The sequence below is a fragment of the Macaca nemestrina genome, chromosome 10 (genome assembly GCF_043159975.1).
Source record: "Macaca nemestrina isolate mMacNem1 chromosome 10, mMacNem.hap1, whole genome shotgun sequence".
In the NCBI taxonomy this organism is placed as follows: Eukaryota; Metazoa; Chordata; class Mammalia; order Primates; family Cercopithecidae; genus Macaca; species Macaca nemestrina.
This window is the reverse complement of record NC_092134.1, coordinates 24,102,711-24,119,324: the sequence shown is the minus strand read 5'-3', so window position 1 is coordinate 24,119,324 and position 16,614 is coordinate 24,102,711. Positions and strand designations below refer to the sequence as shown.

The following is a 16,614-nucleotide window of genomic DNA, read 5'->3' as shown; positions in this document are numbered from 1 at the left end:
TGCAATGCCACGATCTTGGCTCACCGCAACCTTGCCTCCCGGGCTCAAGCGATTCTCTTGCCTCAGCTTCCCAAGTAGCTGTGATTACAGGCATGCACCACCACGCCCGGCTAATTTTGTATTTTTAGTAGAGATGGGGTTTCTCCATGTTGGTCAGGCTGGTCTTGAACACCCGACCTCAGGTGATCCGCCCACCTTGGCCTCCCAAAGTGCTGGGATACAGGCGTGAGCCACCACGCCCAGCCTGAGGTTTAGCCATTTGAACTGGTGCACTTGGAGATTGGAGGCTATGTGTTGGGGAGAGGCAGCCATGGGGCCCACCAGGCCCCTGAGCTGGGTGACAGTGCCATCCATCTGCAGGTGCACCCCACATACACAGGTGGAGCAGCTGTGTGGATGGTGAGAGGGTGGCACCAGCTCTGGGGACAGGAGGAGATTGGAATAGGTCAAGGAAGAGACAGAGGCAGTGACCAATTTTCCCTCTGTCTTTTCTTCTTTTAAGAGATGGTGTCTCACTGTGTTGCCCAGGCTAGAATGCGGTGGTGTGATCATAGCTCACTGCAGCCTCAAACTCCTGGGCTCAAGTGATCTTCCCCCTTCAGCCTCCTGAGTAGCTGGGAATACAGTCACGTACCACCAAGCTTGGCTGATTTAAAAAACTTTTTTGTAGAGATAGGGTCTCACTATTTTTCCCAGGCTGATCTTGAACTCCTCGCTTCAAGCAGTCCTCCCACCTCAGACTCCCAAAGTACTGGGATTACAGGCGTGAACCACCATGGCTGGCCGGTTCTCTGTCTACTAATCATTAACTATTATAGTCAATAATGATAACAATGGTAACTAATCACGTTCATTGTAGTTAACATTTATTGACCAGTGGCCATGTGCATTACATGGGTTGTCTCCTTTCAATTCGGAAACACCCTTCTGAAGTCAGGGCTGTTTCCCCATTTTCCTTATGAGGAAAGTGAGGCCCAGAGCTCCCAAGTCACTTGGCCAAGATTACCCAGGCAGTAAACCGTGGTGCTGAATCAATGTACTGGCTGTGTCACTCAGAGCCTTCTCTTAACTCTTGTGCTTTTCTTTTCTCTTTCCTTTCCTTTCCTTTTTTTTCTCCTCTCTCCTCTCCTCTCTTTTCTTTTCTTTTCTTTTTTTTTTTCTTTTCTTTCTTTTCTTTCTTGAGACAGAGTCTCGCTCTGTCGCCCAGGCTGGAGTGCAGTGGCGATCTCAGCTCACTGCAACATCTGCCTCCCAGGTTCAAGCGATTCTCCTGCCTCAGCCTCCCGAGTAGCTGGGATTACAGGTGTGCTCCACCATGCTGAGCTAATTTTTGTGTTTTTGGTAGAAATGGGGTTTCACCATGTTGGTCAGGCTGGTCTCGAACTCCTGACCTCAAGTGATACACCTACCTCAACCTCCCAAAGTGCTGGGATTACAGGCATGAGCCACCACACCTGGCCACTCCTGTGCTTTTCTAGTTCTCTGAACCACATGATTGCAGCAACTCCGTTGATGTATGCATGAATTTGGAGAATGATCCATGTGCCTTTCCCTTCAAGGAACATGGTGGTGGCTTTGAAGGAACTGTCCATCCGAGGTGACTTTAGGACCACCGTGGAATACCTCATTAACCTCCTGGAGACCGAGAGCTTCCAGAACAATGACATCGACACCGGGTGGTTGGACTACCTCATTGCTGAGAAAGTGCAGGTGGAGAGTGAGCTGCCTGTGTCTCCCCTCTGGATGGCCGAGACCTCAGCTTCCTGAGGATACTGAAGTACATTCTCTCCTAGGCGGAGAAACCGGATATCATGCTTGGGGTGGTATGCGGGGCCTTGAACGTGGCGGATGCGATGTTCAGAACGTGCATGACAGATTTCTTACACTGCCTGGAAAGGTAGGGCCTGTGGCAGTTCCCTTCTGCTTTTGTGATATGTGTTAGCAGCTTAGGAGGCAGAACCTGTCTCCTTTATTTGTGTGGCCAGTTGGTCACCAGGCAATTGGTGAGTCTCTCCTCCAGTCTTGCCTCGGGGAAATTCCTCTGCGGATCAACCTAGGCCACCCTCAAAGAGGCGGTGGGTCAGGGAATGGGATTCTCGAGGCCAGGGTAGCAGTCAGTGTACAGACTGTTGTGTAGAGATCCATGCTGACTTGTGTAAGGTACATCATAGTAGTCAGGAGTTCTGAGTTCAAGGAGGTGGATTTGGGAAGCAAAGCGGCTGAAAGGTCATCTCTACAAATGGGTGCATTCCCAGACCTGAATCAGAGGGTCATCATAAAATGGACCAGAATGGAAAGCAACCAGGCGATCTCTGTTAGGATAGGCCGGGGTTTCTCAGCCTCAGCACTTTAACGTTTTGTGCTGGATCATTTTTTGTTTGGGAGCCTGTCCTGTGCATCGTAGGATGTTAGCAGCATTCCTGGCCTCTCCCTACTAAATGCCAGGAGCAGCCCTTCCCTCTGAGCCATGACAATCAAATACATCTCCAGACATTGCCCAAAGTCCCAGGGTTAGGAGCAGAATAATCACCCCCAGTTAATAACTACTGCAAGAGGCAAAGGAACTATCAAAAAGAAAGTAAAAGGACTTTTTTTTTTTTTTTTGAGAGAGAGTTCTCTGTCATCCAGGCTGTCACCCAGGCTAGAGTGCAGTGGTGTGATCACGGCTCACTGCAGCCTCGACTTCCTGGGCTCTAGTGATCCTCCCACCTCAGCCTCCCAAGTAGTTGGGGCCACCAGTGCATGCCATCATGCCTGGCCAATTTTTAAAATTTTCTGTATGGATGGGACCTCACTATATCTCCCCCAAGGCTGTTCTCAAACTCGTGGCCTCAAGCAATCCTCCTGCCTCAACTCTTCAACGTGCTGAGATTATAGGTGTGAGCCACCGTGCCGGCGAGAAACGTTTTTAGTGCTTTGTTATGCTTTTGAACGGTAGTAAAATCGTAGTCCCTGCTCAGGTTTCTTTCATAAGCAGGAGGCAGGATCCCATTTGTGAAATTTTTCCGAGAGGCCATTATGGATTTTGCTCCCAAAAAGCATTTTTAAGATTTCAGATCCTTCAGCAAGTGCTGATTCCTTAAGTTCTGAGCAATATCAGGCTCCTCGGGGTGATTCAGGTTCTGTGTGTGCCTTTTAATCAGACTTAGCTTTTTTTTTTTTTTTTTTTTGAGATACAGTCTCGCTCTGTCACCCAGCCTGGAGTGCAATGGTGCAATCTCAGCTCACTGCAACCTCCGCCCCCTCTGCTTTCAAGCAATTCTTGTGCCTCAGCCTCCCGAGTAGCTGGGTTGACAGGTGCATGTCACCATGTCTGGCTAATTTTTGTATTTTTAGTAGAGGTGGGGTTTTGCCATGTTGGCCAGGCTGGTCTTGAACTCTTGGCCTCAAGTGATGTGCCTGCCTCAGCCTCCCAAGGTGCAGGGATTACAGGCGTGAGCCACTGCGCCCGGCCCAGGCTTAGCATTTTTAGTGCAGTCAGGTTTGCTGATGCAGAGAGCTGCGTAATTTTTTTAAATGCAAGGGATGGCTGTGGAGTTCTCAGTCCCTCCCAAGGCTGACCATGGCCCTGTCTTTTCTTTCAGGGGCCAGGTCCTCCCAGCGGATTCACTACTGAACATCGTAGATGTGGAATTAATTTACGGAGGCATTAAGTACATTCTCAAGGTAAATGGCCCCGTGCCTCTCCGATGTCTCCAACACTGTGCAAGCTTCAGGGAGTTTCTTTCTTCCATGCACCATCCCTGGAGTGGATTTGCCCATGCTTGGGTTTGAGCACTTGTGTTCCTCAGGAATGCCCGTGTAGTCCGTGACCTTGACACCTAAACACTTTGGCTCTTAGAACATGTAGGGCTGTGCAGTCCGCAGAGGGCACAGTGGAGCGTGGATAAGTTTCCTGTAGCTGCGGTGACAAGGTACCACAAACTGGTTTAAACCAACAAAAATTTATTCTGTCCCAGTTCTGGAGGCCAAGTCTAAAATCAAGGTGTTGGTGGGCCGTGGTCTCTCTGAAGAAGGCGCTGGGGCAGGATCTGTTCTGAGCCTTGCCAGCTTTTGGTGCTGCTGGCAGTCCCTGGTGATTTTTGGCTTGTGGCTGCCTTGCCCATCTGTCTCTGATTTTTTTGTTTTCCCAAACGGAGCCTCACTCTGTCGCCCAGGCTGGAGTGCAGTGGTGCAATCTTGGCTCACTGCAAGCTGCATCTCCCAGGTTCAAGCGATTCTCCTGCCTCAGCCTCCTGAGTAGCTGAGATTATAGGCATATGCCACCATGCCTGGCTAATTTTTGTATTTTTAGTAGAAATGGGATTTCACCATGTTGCCTAGGCTGGTCTTGAACTCCTGAGCTCAAGTGATCTGCCTGCCTTGGCCTCCCAAAGTGCTGGGATTACAGGCATGAGCCACCCCCCGGCCTCTGCCTCTGTGTGTGTGTGTGTGTGTGTGTGTGTGTGTATGCGTGTGTGTGTGTGTGTGTGTATGTGTGTGTGTGTGTGCGTGTGTCTCTGTGTGTGTGTGTGTGTCTGTGTGTCTGTGTGTGTGTGTCTGTGTGTGTGTGTGTGTGTCTGTGTGTGTGTGTATGTGTGTGTGTGTGTGTGTATGTGTGTATGTGTGTGTGTGTGTGTGTGTGTGTGTATGTGTGTGTGTGTATGTGTGTGTGTGTGTATGTGTGTATGTGTGTGTATATGTGTGTGTGTGTGTGTATGTGTGTGTGTGTGTATGTGTGTGTGTGTGTGTGTGTGTATGTGTGTGTGTGTGCGCGCGCGCGCGCGCGCGCGCACATTGTCTTCCGTGACTGTGCCTTTGTGTCTCTTTGTATGAACACCAGTCACCTTGGATTTAGCGCCTACCCTGATCCAGTATGATTTCATCTTAGTTCCATCCCGTTCCAAATAAGGTCACATTCCAGGTTCCAGGAAGGCCACATTGTCGGGAGGGAAAAGAGGACAGAGTTTGAGTCTGCTTCTGAGACAGAATTTTTGTTTTTTTTAACTAATGCTTTCTATTTAATATAGATGAGCACGAGTAGAACTCACAACTTGGAAGATTTGGGGGCTTTAGTTCAACTAAACCTGTGTGTCATTGATCAGGGTGTGCTTTCACAATCATCCTTCTTTGCCCCTAATGCCTCTTGGCTACCTTTGGGGACCTGGCTGCCCCAACTTGATTTTAAATGTCACACATGCACAATGTAGAAAATTTCAAAATTTCAAGCGAGCCTAAAAAAATCAGGAAAACAAATCCATCATATGCTAATGCCTAGAGGTAATCCTGGTGAACATTTTAGCAAATCTGTGTTACATATTTTTTTCTTTTGCATTAATTTTACAAAGTTGAGATCATGGTGCAAATACAGTTTTGCAGCTTTGATATGATCGTGGCATAAAGTTTTCCATGTTATTAACCAGTTTTCTTTAACACGAGTCTAAACTCATGTCTACAGCAGTCTCCCCGCACTTTCAGTAGTGGTGGGAACGTTCCTTACCTGCTGTGTCCACGATGCTGCCCTTATGCGGTGACTGAGCACTTGAAAGTGGCAAGTGTGACTGAGGAACTGAAGTTTACATTTTGTTTAATTTTGATCAATTTAAATAGCTGTGTGTGATTAGGGGTCACCCTATCGGACAGGGCAGATCTAGAGTGTTCCATTGCAAGGTTGTTGGCTTGCTAATTTGGTTCTAATTTTTATTGTTATTACAAATAGTGCTGCAATACACATTCTTCTATTTCTTGCTACCTTGTGTCATAAAATGTGTATTTTATAGGTTGAAGGCCCTTTAGGGTGTGTGTTTTCTGAGAGAAAACTGAACTGAAGTACCAGATGGGGCAGGCACTCTTCCTAGAGGCAGATGTAGTGCTGGGACCAGGGCTTGGCTGTGTCTCTCTCGCATGTCCCAAAGCTCTTGTGTGCTCCTGGGCAGAGCTGGGTCTGGGGAGCAGAGCCCTAGTCTACGTTCAGGTGTCTTAGTCCATTTGGGCTACTGTCATAAAATACCAAAGACTGAGTGGCTTCTAAACCACACACTGTATGTCTCACAATTCTCTAGGCTGGGAAGGTCAAAATCAAGACACTGGCAGATTTGGTATCTACTGAGGACCTACCTTTCATTTCATAGATGCTGTCCTTTCACTATGTCCTTAGATGTCAGAAAGGGGCCATGGAGCTCTACAGGGCATCTTATATAAGGGCACTAATTTCTTTTACGAGGGCCCCACCTTCATGATCTAATCACCTCCCAAAGGCTCCACCTCCTAAAGCCATCACATTAGGGGTTGGGATTTCAACTTATGAATTTTGTGGGGACACAAACATTTAGTCCATTGCACCTGGCTGCTGGTGGAGTCTCTGAGGCTGCCTCACCCAGAGTAAGAGCTGGAGACAGGAATCAGAAGGGAGACTAGCCCCAGAGGGCATGCAGTCGGCAACATGGCTTGACAGCGACTATATTACCCACGGGCAGGTGTGGCTTGCTACTTCAGGCCTCCCCCAGCCCCATCAGCAGCTGCTCCCTTGGCAGGGATTGTGAGGGCTGGATCCAAGAGACAGGGGTGTTCATCTTGGCCCTCTGTGGTGGACAACCAGCTCTTGTTTGTTGTTAGTGGGGCCACACAGTACTCTGGGAGCACATCCTGAACCCAGGCGGTGACAAGGGGCCTGTCCCCACAGGTGGCCCGGCAGTCTCTGACCATGTTCGTTCTCATCATGAATGGCTGCCACATCGAGATTGATGCCCACCGGCTGAACGATGGGGGGCTCCTGCTCTCCTACAATGGGAACAGCTACACCACCTACCTGAAGGAAGAGGTTGACAGGTTCGTGGGGGTGCGAGTCCCACTGTGGGCTGGGTGTGCACAGCTCTCTGTCCTAGGCATGGAAAACCCAGTGCTGGCCTCTGTGCAGATCCCAGGGTGTTCGAGAAGGCGCCTCTCCAGTAAATTCTGGGGGCGCGCAGAGAAGCTAATCTCTTGGTTGGAATTCTGTGCAACTGGCAGATATTTAGGGGAGGATCCTAGGGGCCCTTTTCTAGTAACCTGGTTGGTGGGGATTCAGAGCTGAACGGGACATGACTCCCAGCTCCAGTGGCCTGCAAGGTGTGTGACGAGGTGCCTGCTGCCTGTGCATCTGAGCTCCGGCATCCACCCAGTTAGCGCGGCAGTGCCCTACCAAGCTCCTCCGTACCAGGCGCTGTGCTAGGTGTTGGGATAGCATTCTGGGTGCGACTTGCCGAGCTTCCAGCCCATTGGGGAAGATGACACACTGAACAAACAGTGGCAGGAAAGGGTGTTGTGTACCTGATGAGTAACACACAAGATATCCTGGAAGCTCTTAGCACAGGGGCTCGTGAGATAGTGAGATAGGCCCCAAAGATGCTCTGCCTCCAGTGTGTCTGATCACACCGAGGTCACGCAATGAAACAGACCCGGCCAAGGTGACAAAAGGAGAGGGGATGTCTGAAAAAAGTCTGAAAAGCTCCAGTTAGAGAGTGGAGACTTTTTAATCCTTAATATTTGGGAAGAAGGCAGACTAGGTTTATGCCAGAGTAATGTTTTGTTATCCCCCCCTTTTTTTTTTTTTTGAGAGAGGGTCTCGCTCTGTCACCCAGGCTGGAGTACAGTGGTACCATCATGACTGCAGCCTTGACTTCCTGGGCTCCAAGATGATTCCCTCACCTCAGTCCCCCAAGTTGCTGGGACTACAAGGACATGCCACCACGCCCAGCTAATTTTTGTACTTTTTGTAGAGACGGGGTTTTGCCATGTTGCCCAGGCTGGTCTTGAACTTCTGGACTGAAGCAGTCAGCCAGCTTCGGCCTCTCAAAGTGCTGGGATTGCAGGCATGAGCCACCGCACCCTGCCTGTTATCTCTTTTTCAACCTGTGTTCTATCTGCCAAGAATATTCAGGATTATTATAGGTTCCACTCTCCCCAGTTCAAAGGTTAAGACTTTGAGTCAGTAAATATTTGTTGAATCATATCCACTGATTGATTTTTCTGCGTCAGGCCCTGTTGGAAGTATGTCAGTAAAAGGAACCAGCTTTCAGCCAAAAAAGGGTCACATCCTTTTTATTATTTTATTTTAAAGACTGGTTCTCGGCTGGGCGCAGTGGCTCACGCCTGTCATCCCAGCACTTTGGGAGGTCGAGGCGGGTGGATCACGAGGTCGGGTGATCGAGACCATCCTGGCTAACATGGTGAAAGCCTGTCTCTGCTAAAAAATACAAAAAAAATTAGCCTGGTGTGGTGGCAGGTACCTTAGTCCCACCTACTTGGGAGGCTGAGGCAGGAGAATGGTGTGAACCCAGGAGGCGGAGCTTGCAGTGAGCCGAGATCACACCACTGCACTCCAGCCTGGGCGACAGAGCGAGACTCTGTCTCAAAAAATAAAAAATAAAAAATAAAATAAAGACTGGTTCTCACTCTGTTGCCCACCCTGGGCAAGAGTGAGACCCTGATCACTTGAGTCCAGAAGTTTGAGACTAGCCTGGGCAACATGGCAAAACCCCATCTCTATAAAATATAACAATTAGCCAAGTGTAGTAGCACAAATCAGGGGGTTGTGATGGGAGGATCACCTGACCCCAGGGAGGTTGAGACTTCAGTGAACCATGATTGTGTCACTGCACTCCAGCCTGGGTGACAGAGTAATTATAGCTCACAATAGCCTCGAACTCCTGGGCTTAAAGGATTCTCCTGCCTCAGCCTCCTGAGTAGCTGGGACTCCTGGCATGTGCTACCATGCCCAGCTAATTTTTTTTTTTTTTAAATGTTTTGTAGAGACTGGGTCTCATTGTGTTGCCCAGGCTTGTCTTAAACTCCTGTCCTCAAGTGATCCTCCTACCTTGGCCTCACAAAGAAAGCATCACAGCCTTTTGTTCACCGACCTCACTCTCAGTGTCTCTGAGATAACTATCAAATGCCACCCTTTGGGAATGTAGAGGGTACACTCCCCCTTTAGGAAGGGGAAATGGTATTGAAAGCCGGACTACGGCTTGCTGGGTTGATGGTCCTCATCAGTCTCCCTACCCACTCCTCCTCTCTCCCAGTTACCGAATTACCATCGGCAATAAGACATGTGTGTTTGAGAAGGAGAATGATCCTACGGTCCTGAGATCCCCCTCGGCTGGGAAGCTGACACAGTACACAGTGGAGGACGGGGGCCACGTTGAGGCTGGGAGCAGCTACGCTGAGATGGAGGTGACTGCAGAGCCGGCCGTGGGGAATCCTGAACCCTCAAACCCTCACTCCTCTGGCTTTGTCCATGTCTGAACAAAGAGGCCTACTTCTCCCCTTGGCCACTGTGTGCAAATTCCTAAGGGAGTCAGTCTGTGGGTTTCAGCCAAATCCCCTGAAGTATTCAAAGAAAAAAACTTCAAAAAATGCACACCTCCCCAGGAATGAGTAAGAAGGTTAATGACACAGAAACTGGATACAGAGAATATGGGAACTGTCTGTACTATTTACAAAACTGTTCTGTAAACTGTTCTGTAAATCAGTTTCCTTGATTTTTTTTTTTTTTTTTTTTTGAGACGGAGTCTTGCTCTGTCACCCAGGCTGGAGTGCAGTGGCCGGATCTCAGCTCACTGCAAGCTCCGCCTCCCGGGTTTACGCCTTTCTCCTGCCTCAGCCTCCCGAGTAGCTGGGACTACAGGCGCCCGCCACCGCGCCCGGCTAGTTTTTTTGTATTTTTTAGTAGAGACGGGGTTTCACCGTGTTAGCCGGGATGGTCTCTCGATCTCCTGACCTCGTGATCCGCCCGTCTCGGCCTCCCAAAGTGCTGGGATTACAGGCTTGAGCCACCGCGCCCGGCCGATTTTTTTTTTTTTTTTTTGAGACAGTCTCAGTGTCACCCAGGCTGGAGTGTGGTGGCGTGATCTCGGCTCACTGCAAACTCCGCCTCCTAGGCTCAAGTGATCCCCCCACCTCAGCCTCCCAAGTAGTTGGGATTGCAGGCACGCACCACCCCGCCTGACTTAATTTTTTGTATTTTTGTTAGAGACAGGGTTTCGTCATGTTGCCCAAGCTGTTCTCAAACACCTGAGCTCAGATGATCCACCTGCTTTGGCCTCCGAAATAATAACAACTACTATCAATCATTGATTAAATATTAAATATTGACCCCAGCAGTGATCGAAAGGTTTTCAGCCAATACTTGCAAAGCTGTAACCATGTGGCAGATGCTGTTCTAAGCATTTTACTGATCTTTATTTTTTAACCTTCCCAGCAACTGTATGAGATGGGCACAAATGTGGTCCCCATTTTCTAAAAAAGCTGGGCCCAGGCAGGCTAAGAAACTCGCTGGAGGTCACACAAAGCCAAGATGCAAATCTGGAAAATAACAATAATAGCAATGAAAATACAGCAATAATAGTAGCTACTGCGTATTGACCTGCTGCATGGCAGGATCTGCATCTCATTTAATCCTCATAAGAGCCCTAAGAGGTGAAACTGTCATTATTCCTCATTTTACACTTGGGGAAACTGAGGCTCAAGGAGGGAAGCCACTTCTGAAGATCACAGAGGTATTGTGGGGGGCGGGACCTGGGATTCTAGTCCAGGCCTGGCTGACTTGGGTGCCCAAGCTGTAAACTGCCAAGGAAGAGAGAGAGCGTAGTCCTGGCTCTGCAGCCGACACCATGGTGACAAAGCTCATGCCATCCACATATCCAGACACTCAGAGAGGCACATTGAAAGGGCTGATGAGCAGATTCTTCATTTCACAGAGTGTTCCCTGAGGGTTGTCTAAGTGCCTTTAATAAAACAAACTGTTCACAAAATGTTTGACTTATGCAGTACATTTTAGGAACGTGTATATGAACACTCTATGTAACATGATTTAACAGTATTTCTAAGAGAGAGAAGACCCCCCTTTGGAAATAAACATCAGTTTCCATATCTGTAAATGGGCATCACAAACACCTCCTTGGCTGGCTTTGCAGAGTGAATGGCACTTGCCTGGTGCATAGCAGGCTTCCAGTAAAGGTCACTTTTCCTTGTCCCTTCTGCCTGAACACTGCCCAGGGAGTCATTCCATTTAGATGACGAGTCCCTGCTCCGGCATCACTAGTTCTGGGTGGCTCTGGGTGTCAATTCTGACAGGCTCTGTACTATTTCTTCTTTTTACGAAATAGGTGATGAAGATGATCATGACTCTGAACGTGCAGGAAAGTGGCCGGGTGAAGTACATCAAGCGTCCAGGGGCCGTGCTGGAAGCAGGCTGCGTGGTGGCCAGGCTGGAGCTTGATGACCCTTCTAAGGTCCACCCGGTATGTGGTTCCACGGCCCAAGTGCTCTGGCTGGTGCAGGTGCACTTGCAGCCTCCGCTGGTTCAGTGAGACAGGTAGACTCAAGGCTGATAGCTCTTCTCCTGCTTCCACCTGCAGACGGAGCTTATCTCAGCAGCCACCGTGATGGTGCAGAAACACAAGGAAGCTGCACCCTGCTTTGCTCAGATCCCTCTCTGCGGCTCTCCATCCTGCTTAGAGTAAAACCCAGTTTCTGCCAGTGACCTGCAAGACCCCAAATGAGCTGTTCCCTGCTTTCTTCTCTGCCTTCCTCCTCTGTCCCTCTCCCCATCACTTACTTGAATACACTGGATCCCTCCCTCCTTGGGGCTGTCCTCTCTGCCATGAAGGACCTACCCCAGACTTTTCAGGGATCACTCCCAACTCCTAGGAGCTTTGATTCCAATGTCTTCTCCTCAATGAGGGCATTCTTTATCACTGACCACCTTTTCTTTTTAATAGACTTAATTTTTAGTATAGTTTTAGATGTACAGAACAGTTATGTAAATAGTACAGAGTTCCCATATTGTCTGTAGCCAGTTTCCCTGTCATTCATTTAATTATTATTCAATTAATTGTCGGTCTTCTTCTTCTTCTTCTTTTTTTTTTTTTTTTTTTTTTTTTTGAGACAGAGTCTTGCTCTGTTGCCCAGGCTGGAGTGCAGTGGCATGATCTTGGCTCACTGCAACCTCTGCCTCCCTGGTTCAAGTGATTCTCCTGCCTCAGCCTCCTGAGTAGCTGGGGATTATAGGCATGTACCACCACACTGGCTAATTTTTTTATTTTTAGTAGAGACAGGGTTTCGCCATGTTGGCCAGGCTGGTCTTAAACTCCTGACCTCAGGTGGTCCACCCTTCTCAGCCTCCCAAAGTGCTGGGATTACAGGTGTGAACCACTGCACCTGGCCTCAATTAATTACTATTATTATCAATTTACTATTATTAATTTAACTATTATTGCACGAGCATGGTCCATTTGGCATATTTAATGAACCAATATCGATATATTAGGTATTATTGTTTAAGAATAATAATTAACTGTTTTAAATTTAACTATTATTGCAATAGTATGGTCCATTTGTCACATTTAATGAACCAATATTGGTACATTATTGTTCACTCAGATTTCCTTAGTTCATGTTTTAAAAATTATGGTTAAATACACATAACATGAAATTTACTGTCTTAGCCATTTTTAAATGTTCTCTTCAGCAGTATTAAATACATTCACATGGTTGCACAACCATCACCATCATCCATCTCCAGCACTTGCAAAACTAAAACTTGACACTCATTAAATAGTAACTCCCTCCTCCCTCCTCCCTCCAGTCCCTGGAAACCACTATTCTGCTTACTCTCTATCAATTCAACTCCTCTAGGTGCCTCATATAGGTGGAATCTATATAGTATCTGACCTTTTGTGACTACATTTAGTATAATGTTTCCAAGTTTCATCCATCTTATAGCATGTGGCAGAATGTCCCTGTTTTTTTAAGGCTGCATAATATTCCCTTGTAGGGGTATATCACATTTTGTTTATTGACTCATCCACTGATAGACACTAGGATTGTTTCTACCTTTTGGCTACTGTGAATAAGGCAGCTATGGACATGAGTGTACGATTTTCTTAGTTTTTACCTAATGTTCAGGATCCCATCCAGGTTAGCGCATTGCATGTAGTTGTCATGTCTCTTTCAACCGTCCTTTAAAAAATTGTGCTCACCTCTACCCATGTGTGAACACACACCACACCTCACAGAGACGACCTCACTGATTGTCTTCTTGGTTTATTATTTGGCCTCCAGGAGACTGGAAACACCAGGAGAACAGGGCTCTTTGGCTTTCTTGCTCACTGCTGGGTCCCCAGTGCCAAAAACAGGAGCTGGTACGTCAGAGGTGCTCTGTAAATATTGGTTGTTGGATGAACGTATAGCAGTGCAGGTGCCGGGGCCGTCACCTTCTCCTCAGGACCACTAGGGGGTGCACCAGAGTGTCTGTCATGTGACCCTGAGCTCAGGCTCTTGGGGGGACCTCCAATTTAGATTCCTGTTAATTTTTCAGCGTTTGTCAAGCCCTGTCATTACCTATGAGTCCCTGAGGTCAAGGACTACTTTCGATGTTCCTGTTGTGATCCTGGGGCTTAGCACAGTGCTCGGGGCATAATGGGTGCTGAGAAATAATAAGTCTTGATGAATGAATGAATGTTTACACCCTCCTAAGCAAGACTCTAAAATAATTAGTACATCTGTCCAGCAAAAAAATTATTTACAAATATCACATTGTCTCTTTTCTCCAGAGTATTCTATTGATTGTATTTGTTTTCTTTTTTAAAAAAATTATAATTATAGGTACATAATAGGTGTATATATTTATGGGGTACATGTGACCTTTTGATATAGGCATACAGTCTAATAATAGGTGTATATGTTTATGGGGTACATGTGACCTTTGATATAGGCATATACTGTCTAATAATCAAATCAGGGTGATTGGGGTATCTATCACCTCAAGCATTTATCATTTCTTTGCGCTAGGAACATTCCAATTCTACTCTTTTGGTTATTTTAAAATATACATTCAATTTTAATTGACTATAGAGTCACCCTGTTGTGCTATCAATACTAGATCTTTTTTTTTTTTTTTTTTGAGATGCAGTTTCGCTCTGTCACCCAGGTTGGAGTGCAGTGGCGTGATCTTGGCTCACTGTAACCTCCACCTCCAGGGTTCAAGTGATTCTCGTGCCTCAGCCTCCCGAGTAGCTGGGACTTCAGGCACCTGCCACCATGCCCGGCTAATTTTTGTATTTTTAGTAGAGACGGGGTTTCACCATGTTGGTCAGGCTGATCTCGAACTCCTGACCTCAGGTCATCCGCCTGCCTCGCCCTCCTGAAGTGCTGGAATTACAGGTGTGAGCCACCACGCCCAGCCTCAATACTAGATCTTATTCATTCTATTGAACTGTATTTTTGTACCCATTAACCATCCCCACTCCCACCAGCCCCATTACCCTTCCCAGACCCTGGCAACCATCATTCTACGTTCTATTTCCATGAGTTCATTTGTTTTAATTTTCTACACTCACATGTGAGTGAGAACATGCTAAATTTGTCTTTCTGTGCCCAGATTATTTCACATACTAATCTGATATCCTCCAGTTCCATCCATGTTGCTGCAAATGACTGTTGTTACAATTCTTTTCATTAGCCTCTCTCTTTTTTTTTTTTTTTTTTTGAGACAGAGTCTCACTCTGTCACCCAGGCTGGAGTGCAGTGGCATGATCTCGGCTCACTGCAACCTCCACTTCCTGGGTTCAAGCAATTCTCCTGCCTCAGACTCCCGGGTAGTCTGAGTACAAACAAGCACAAACAAGTAGCTGGGACTACAGGTTTGTGCCACCATGCCTGACTAATTGTTGTATTTTTAGTAGTGATGGAGTTTCACTAGGTTGGCCAGGCTGATCTTGAACTCCTGGCCTCAAGCAATCCGCCCACCTTGGCCTCCCAAAGTGCTGGGATTACAAAGGTGAGCCACTGCGCCTGGCATCATTAGTCTCTTTAGGGAGTTCCCAAAGCTAGGAATAGACTGGGCCTTTTTGGATCAGTGGGCAGGTCCAGGTACCTGCACTGTGATTCCTTTCAGCACACATTTCCTGTGCTGGGTTAATAAGGTAGGGCCTGGCCACCCATTCCCTGAGCCTCACGTAAATGCTTGTGAGACAGACTGGGAGATCAAGTAATTTTACTTGGTGAGTGTAGTTAGAACACTGCCCTTGGCCCTGGGCTGTGGGGGCCCAGATGGAGAAGCCATGATCAGACTGTGGAGGAAAACAGAATTTCACTCAATTTCCCAGGCTGGAGTGCAATGGCACAACCTTGGCTCACTGCAACCTCCGCCTCCCAGGTTCAATTGATTCTCCTGCCTCAGCCTCTGGAGTAGCTCAGATTACAGGCACGCGCCACTGTGACTGGCAAAATTTTTTGTGTATTTTTAGTAGAGATGGGATTTCGCCATGTTGGCCAGGCTGGTCTCGAACTCAAAAGGAATGGTTTGGAAAACCCACATAGGGGTGTGAGTTTGGCCATTTTAACTTTCCAGTACATTGTCTTCGATTTTTTCCTCAGGCCTCATCCTCACTTGATATGGAAGCCAGCGGATCTGCCCCACCTCCTGTTCTGCCCCGTCCCATTTGGGATTCCCAGAGTTTTCCTGACCTGTCATTCTTGTGGTGTCTCATCAGGCTGAACCGTTCACAGGAGAACTCCCTGCCCAGCAGACACTGCCCATCCTTGGAGAGAAACTGCACCAGGTCTTCCACAGCGTCCTGGAAAACCTCACCAACGTCATGAGTGGCTTTTGTCTGCCGGAGCCCATTTTTAGCATAAAGGTAAAGTCACCTATGAGCGCAGGCGTGTAGATCCGTGTGGAGAGTCAGGTCTACCCCATGACAGCAGAGGTCATTAGTAAGAAATGAGAAAATGGTCGGTCTTCTGTTGTTTTTATTTTATTTGTTTTGTTTTTTGAGACAAAGTCTCACTCTGTCGCCCAGGCTCACTGCAGCCTTAACCTCCTGGGCTCAAGAGATCCTCCCACCTCAGCCTCCCGAGTAGCTGGGACTATAGGTACACCCCACCACGCCCGGCTAATTTTTTGTATTTTTGTAGAGATGGAGTTTTACCGTGTTCCCCAAGCTGGTCTGAGACTCCCGGGCTCAAGTGATCCACCTGCCTGGGCCTCCCAAAGTGCTGGGATTACAGGCCTGAGCCACTGCACCCAGCCCCTCTGTTGTGTTTATGAAGGACCTGTCCTCAGGGAATTCCTCAATTCGATTGCAAACATTGGCCTGACGTTTTCTGCTTGATCGTAAACTGGGCTTGTAGCAGTTCAGCTGAAAACTGAGAATACTCCAGTAGGACGTTAAGGAAGGAGTCAGTGGGGGTCACCCCCCTTAAGGAGATGACGGACAAGGCCCTTTGTTTGAAACACACCTCTGTTCGCCGTTCACCCTTGCTGGGTCTCATCTATTCACTCAGTAAAGAAACAAGAAGTTCTCTGATTTGCAGACCTCCTTGAAAGACCCGTGATGCTCATAACAGTGACTAGTGATGATGAAAATCATGGCGATGATGATAATAATTGCCAATGCTTAGCAAGTATGTACCATGTGTCACCCTTTTTTTTTTTTTTTTTTGAGATGGAGCCTTGCTGTGTCACCCACACTGGAGTATGGTAGCACAATCTTGTCTCACTGCAACCTCTGCCTCCCAGGTTAAAGTGATTCTCCTGCCTCAGCCTCCTGAGTAGCTGGGATTACAGGCACGTGCCACCTATACCCAGCTAAT

The 16,614-nt window shown here is 47.7% G+C and overlaps 1 protein-coding gene across 5 annotated transcripts in view; it reads left to right on the top strand.

Annotated features, from left to right (window-relative positions):
• The window catches only part of LOC105493456 (acetyl-CoA carboxylase beta), a 166,463-nt gene that overhangs the window by 87,434 nt on the left and 62,415 nt on the right, over positions 1-16,614 (top strand). For all 5 annotated transcript variants that reach the window (XM_071071168.1, XM_011761132.3, XM_011761128.3 and 2 more), the window contains 7 exons: positions 1,560-1,710; positions 1,794-1,897; positions 3,585-3,666; positions 6,662-6,807; positions 9,039-9,189; positions 11,124-11,258; positions 15,513-15,659. In XM_071071168.1, coding sequence (XP_070927269.1) covers positions 1,560-1,710; positions 1,794-1,897; positions 3,585-3,666; positions 6,662-6,807; positions 9,039-9,189; positions 11,124-11,258; positions 15,513-15,659 — 916 coding nt within the window. The remainder of the gene's footprint in view (positions 1-1,559; positions 1,711-1,793; positions 1,898-3,584; positions 3,667-6,661; positions 6,808-9,038; positions 9,190-11,123; positions 11,259-15,512; positions 15,660-16,614) is intronic.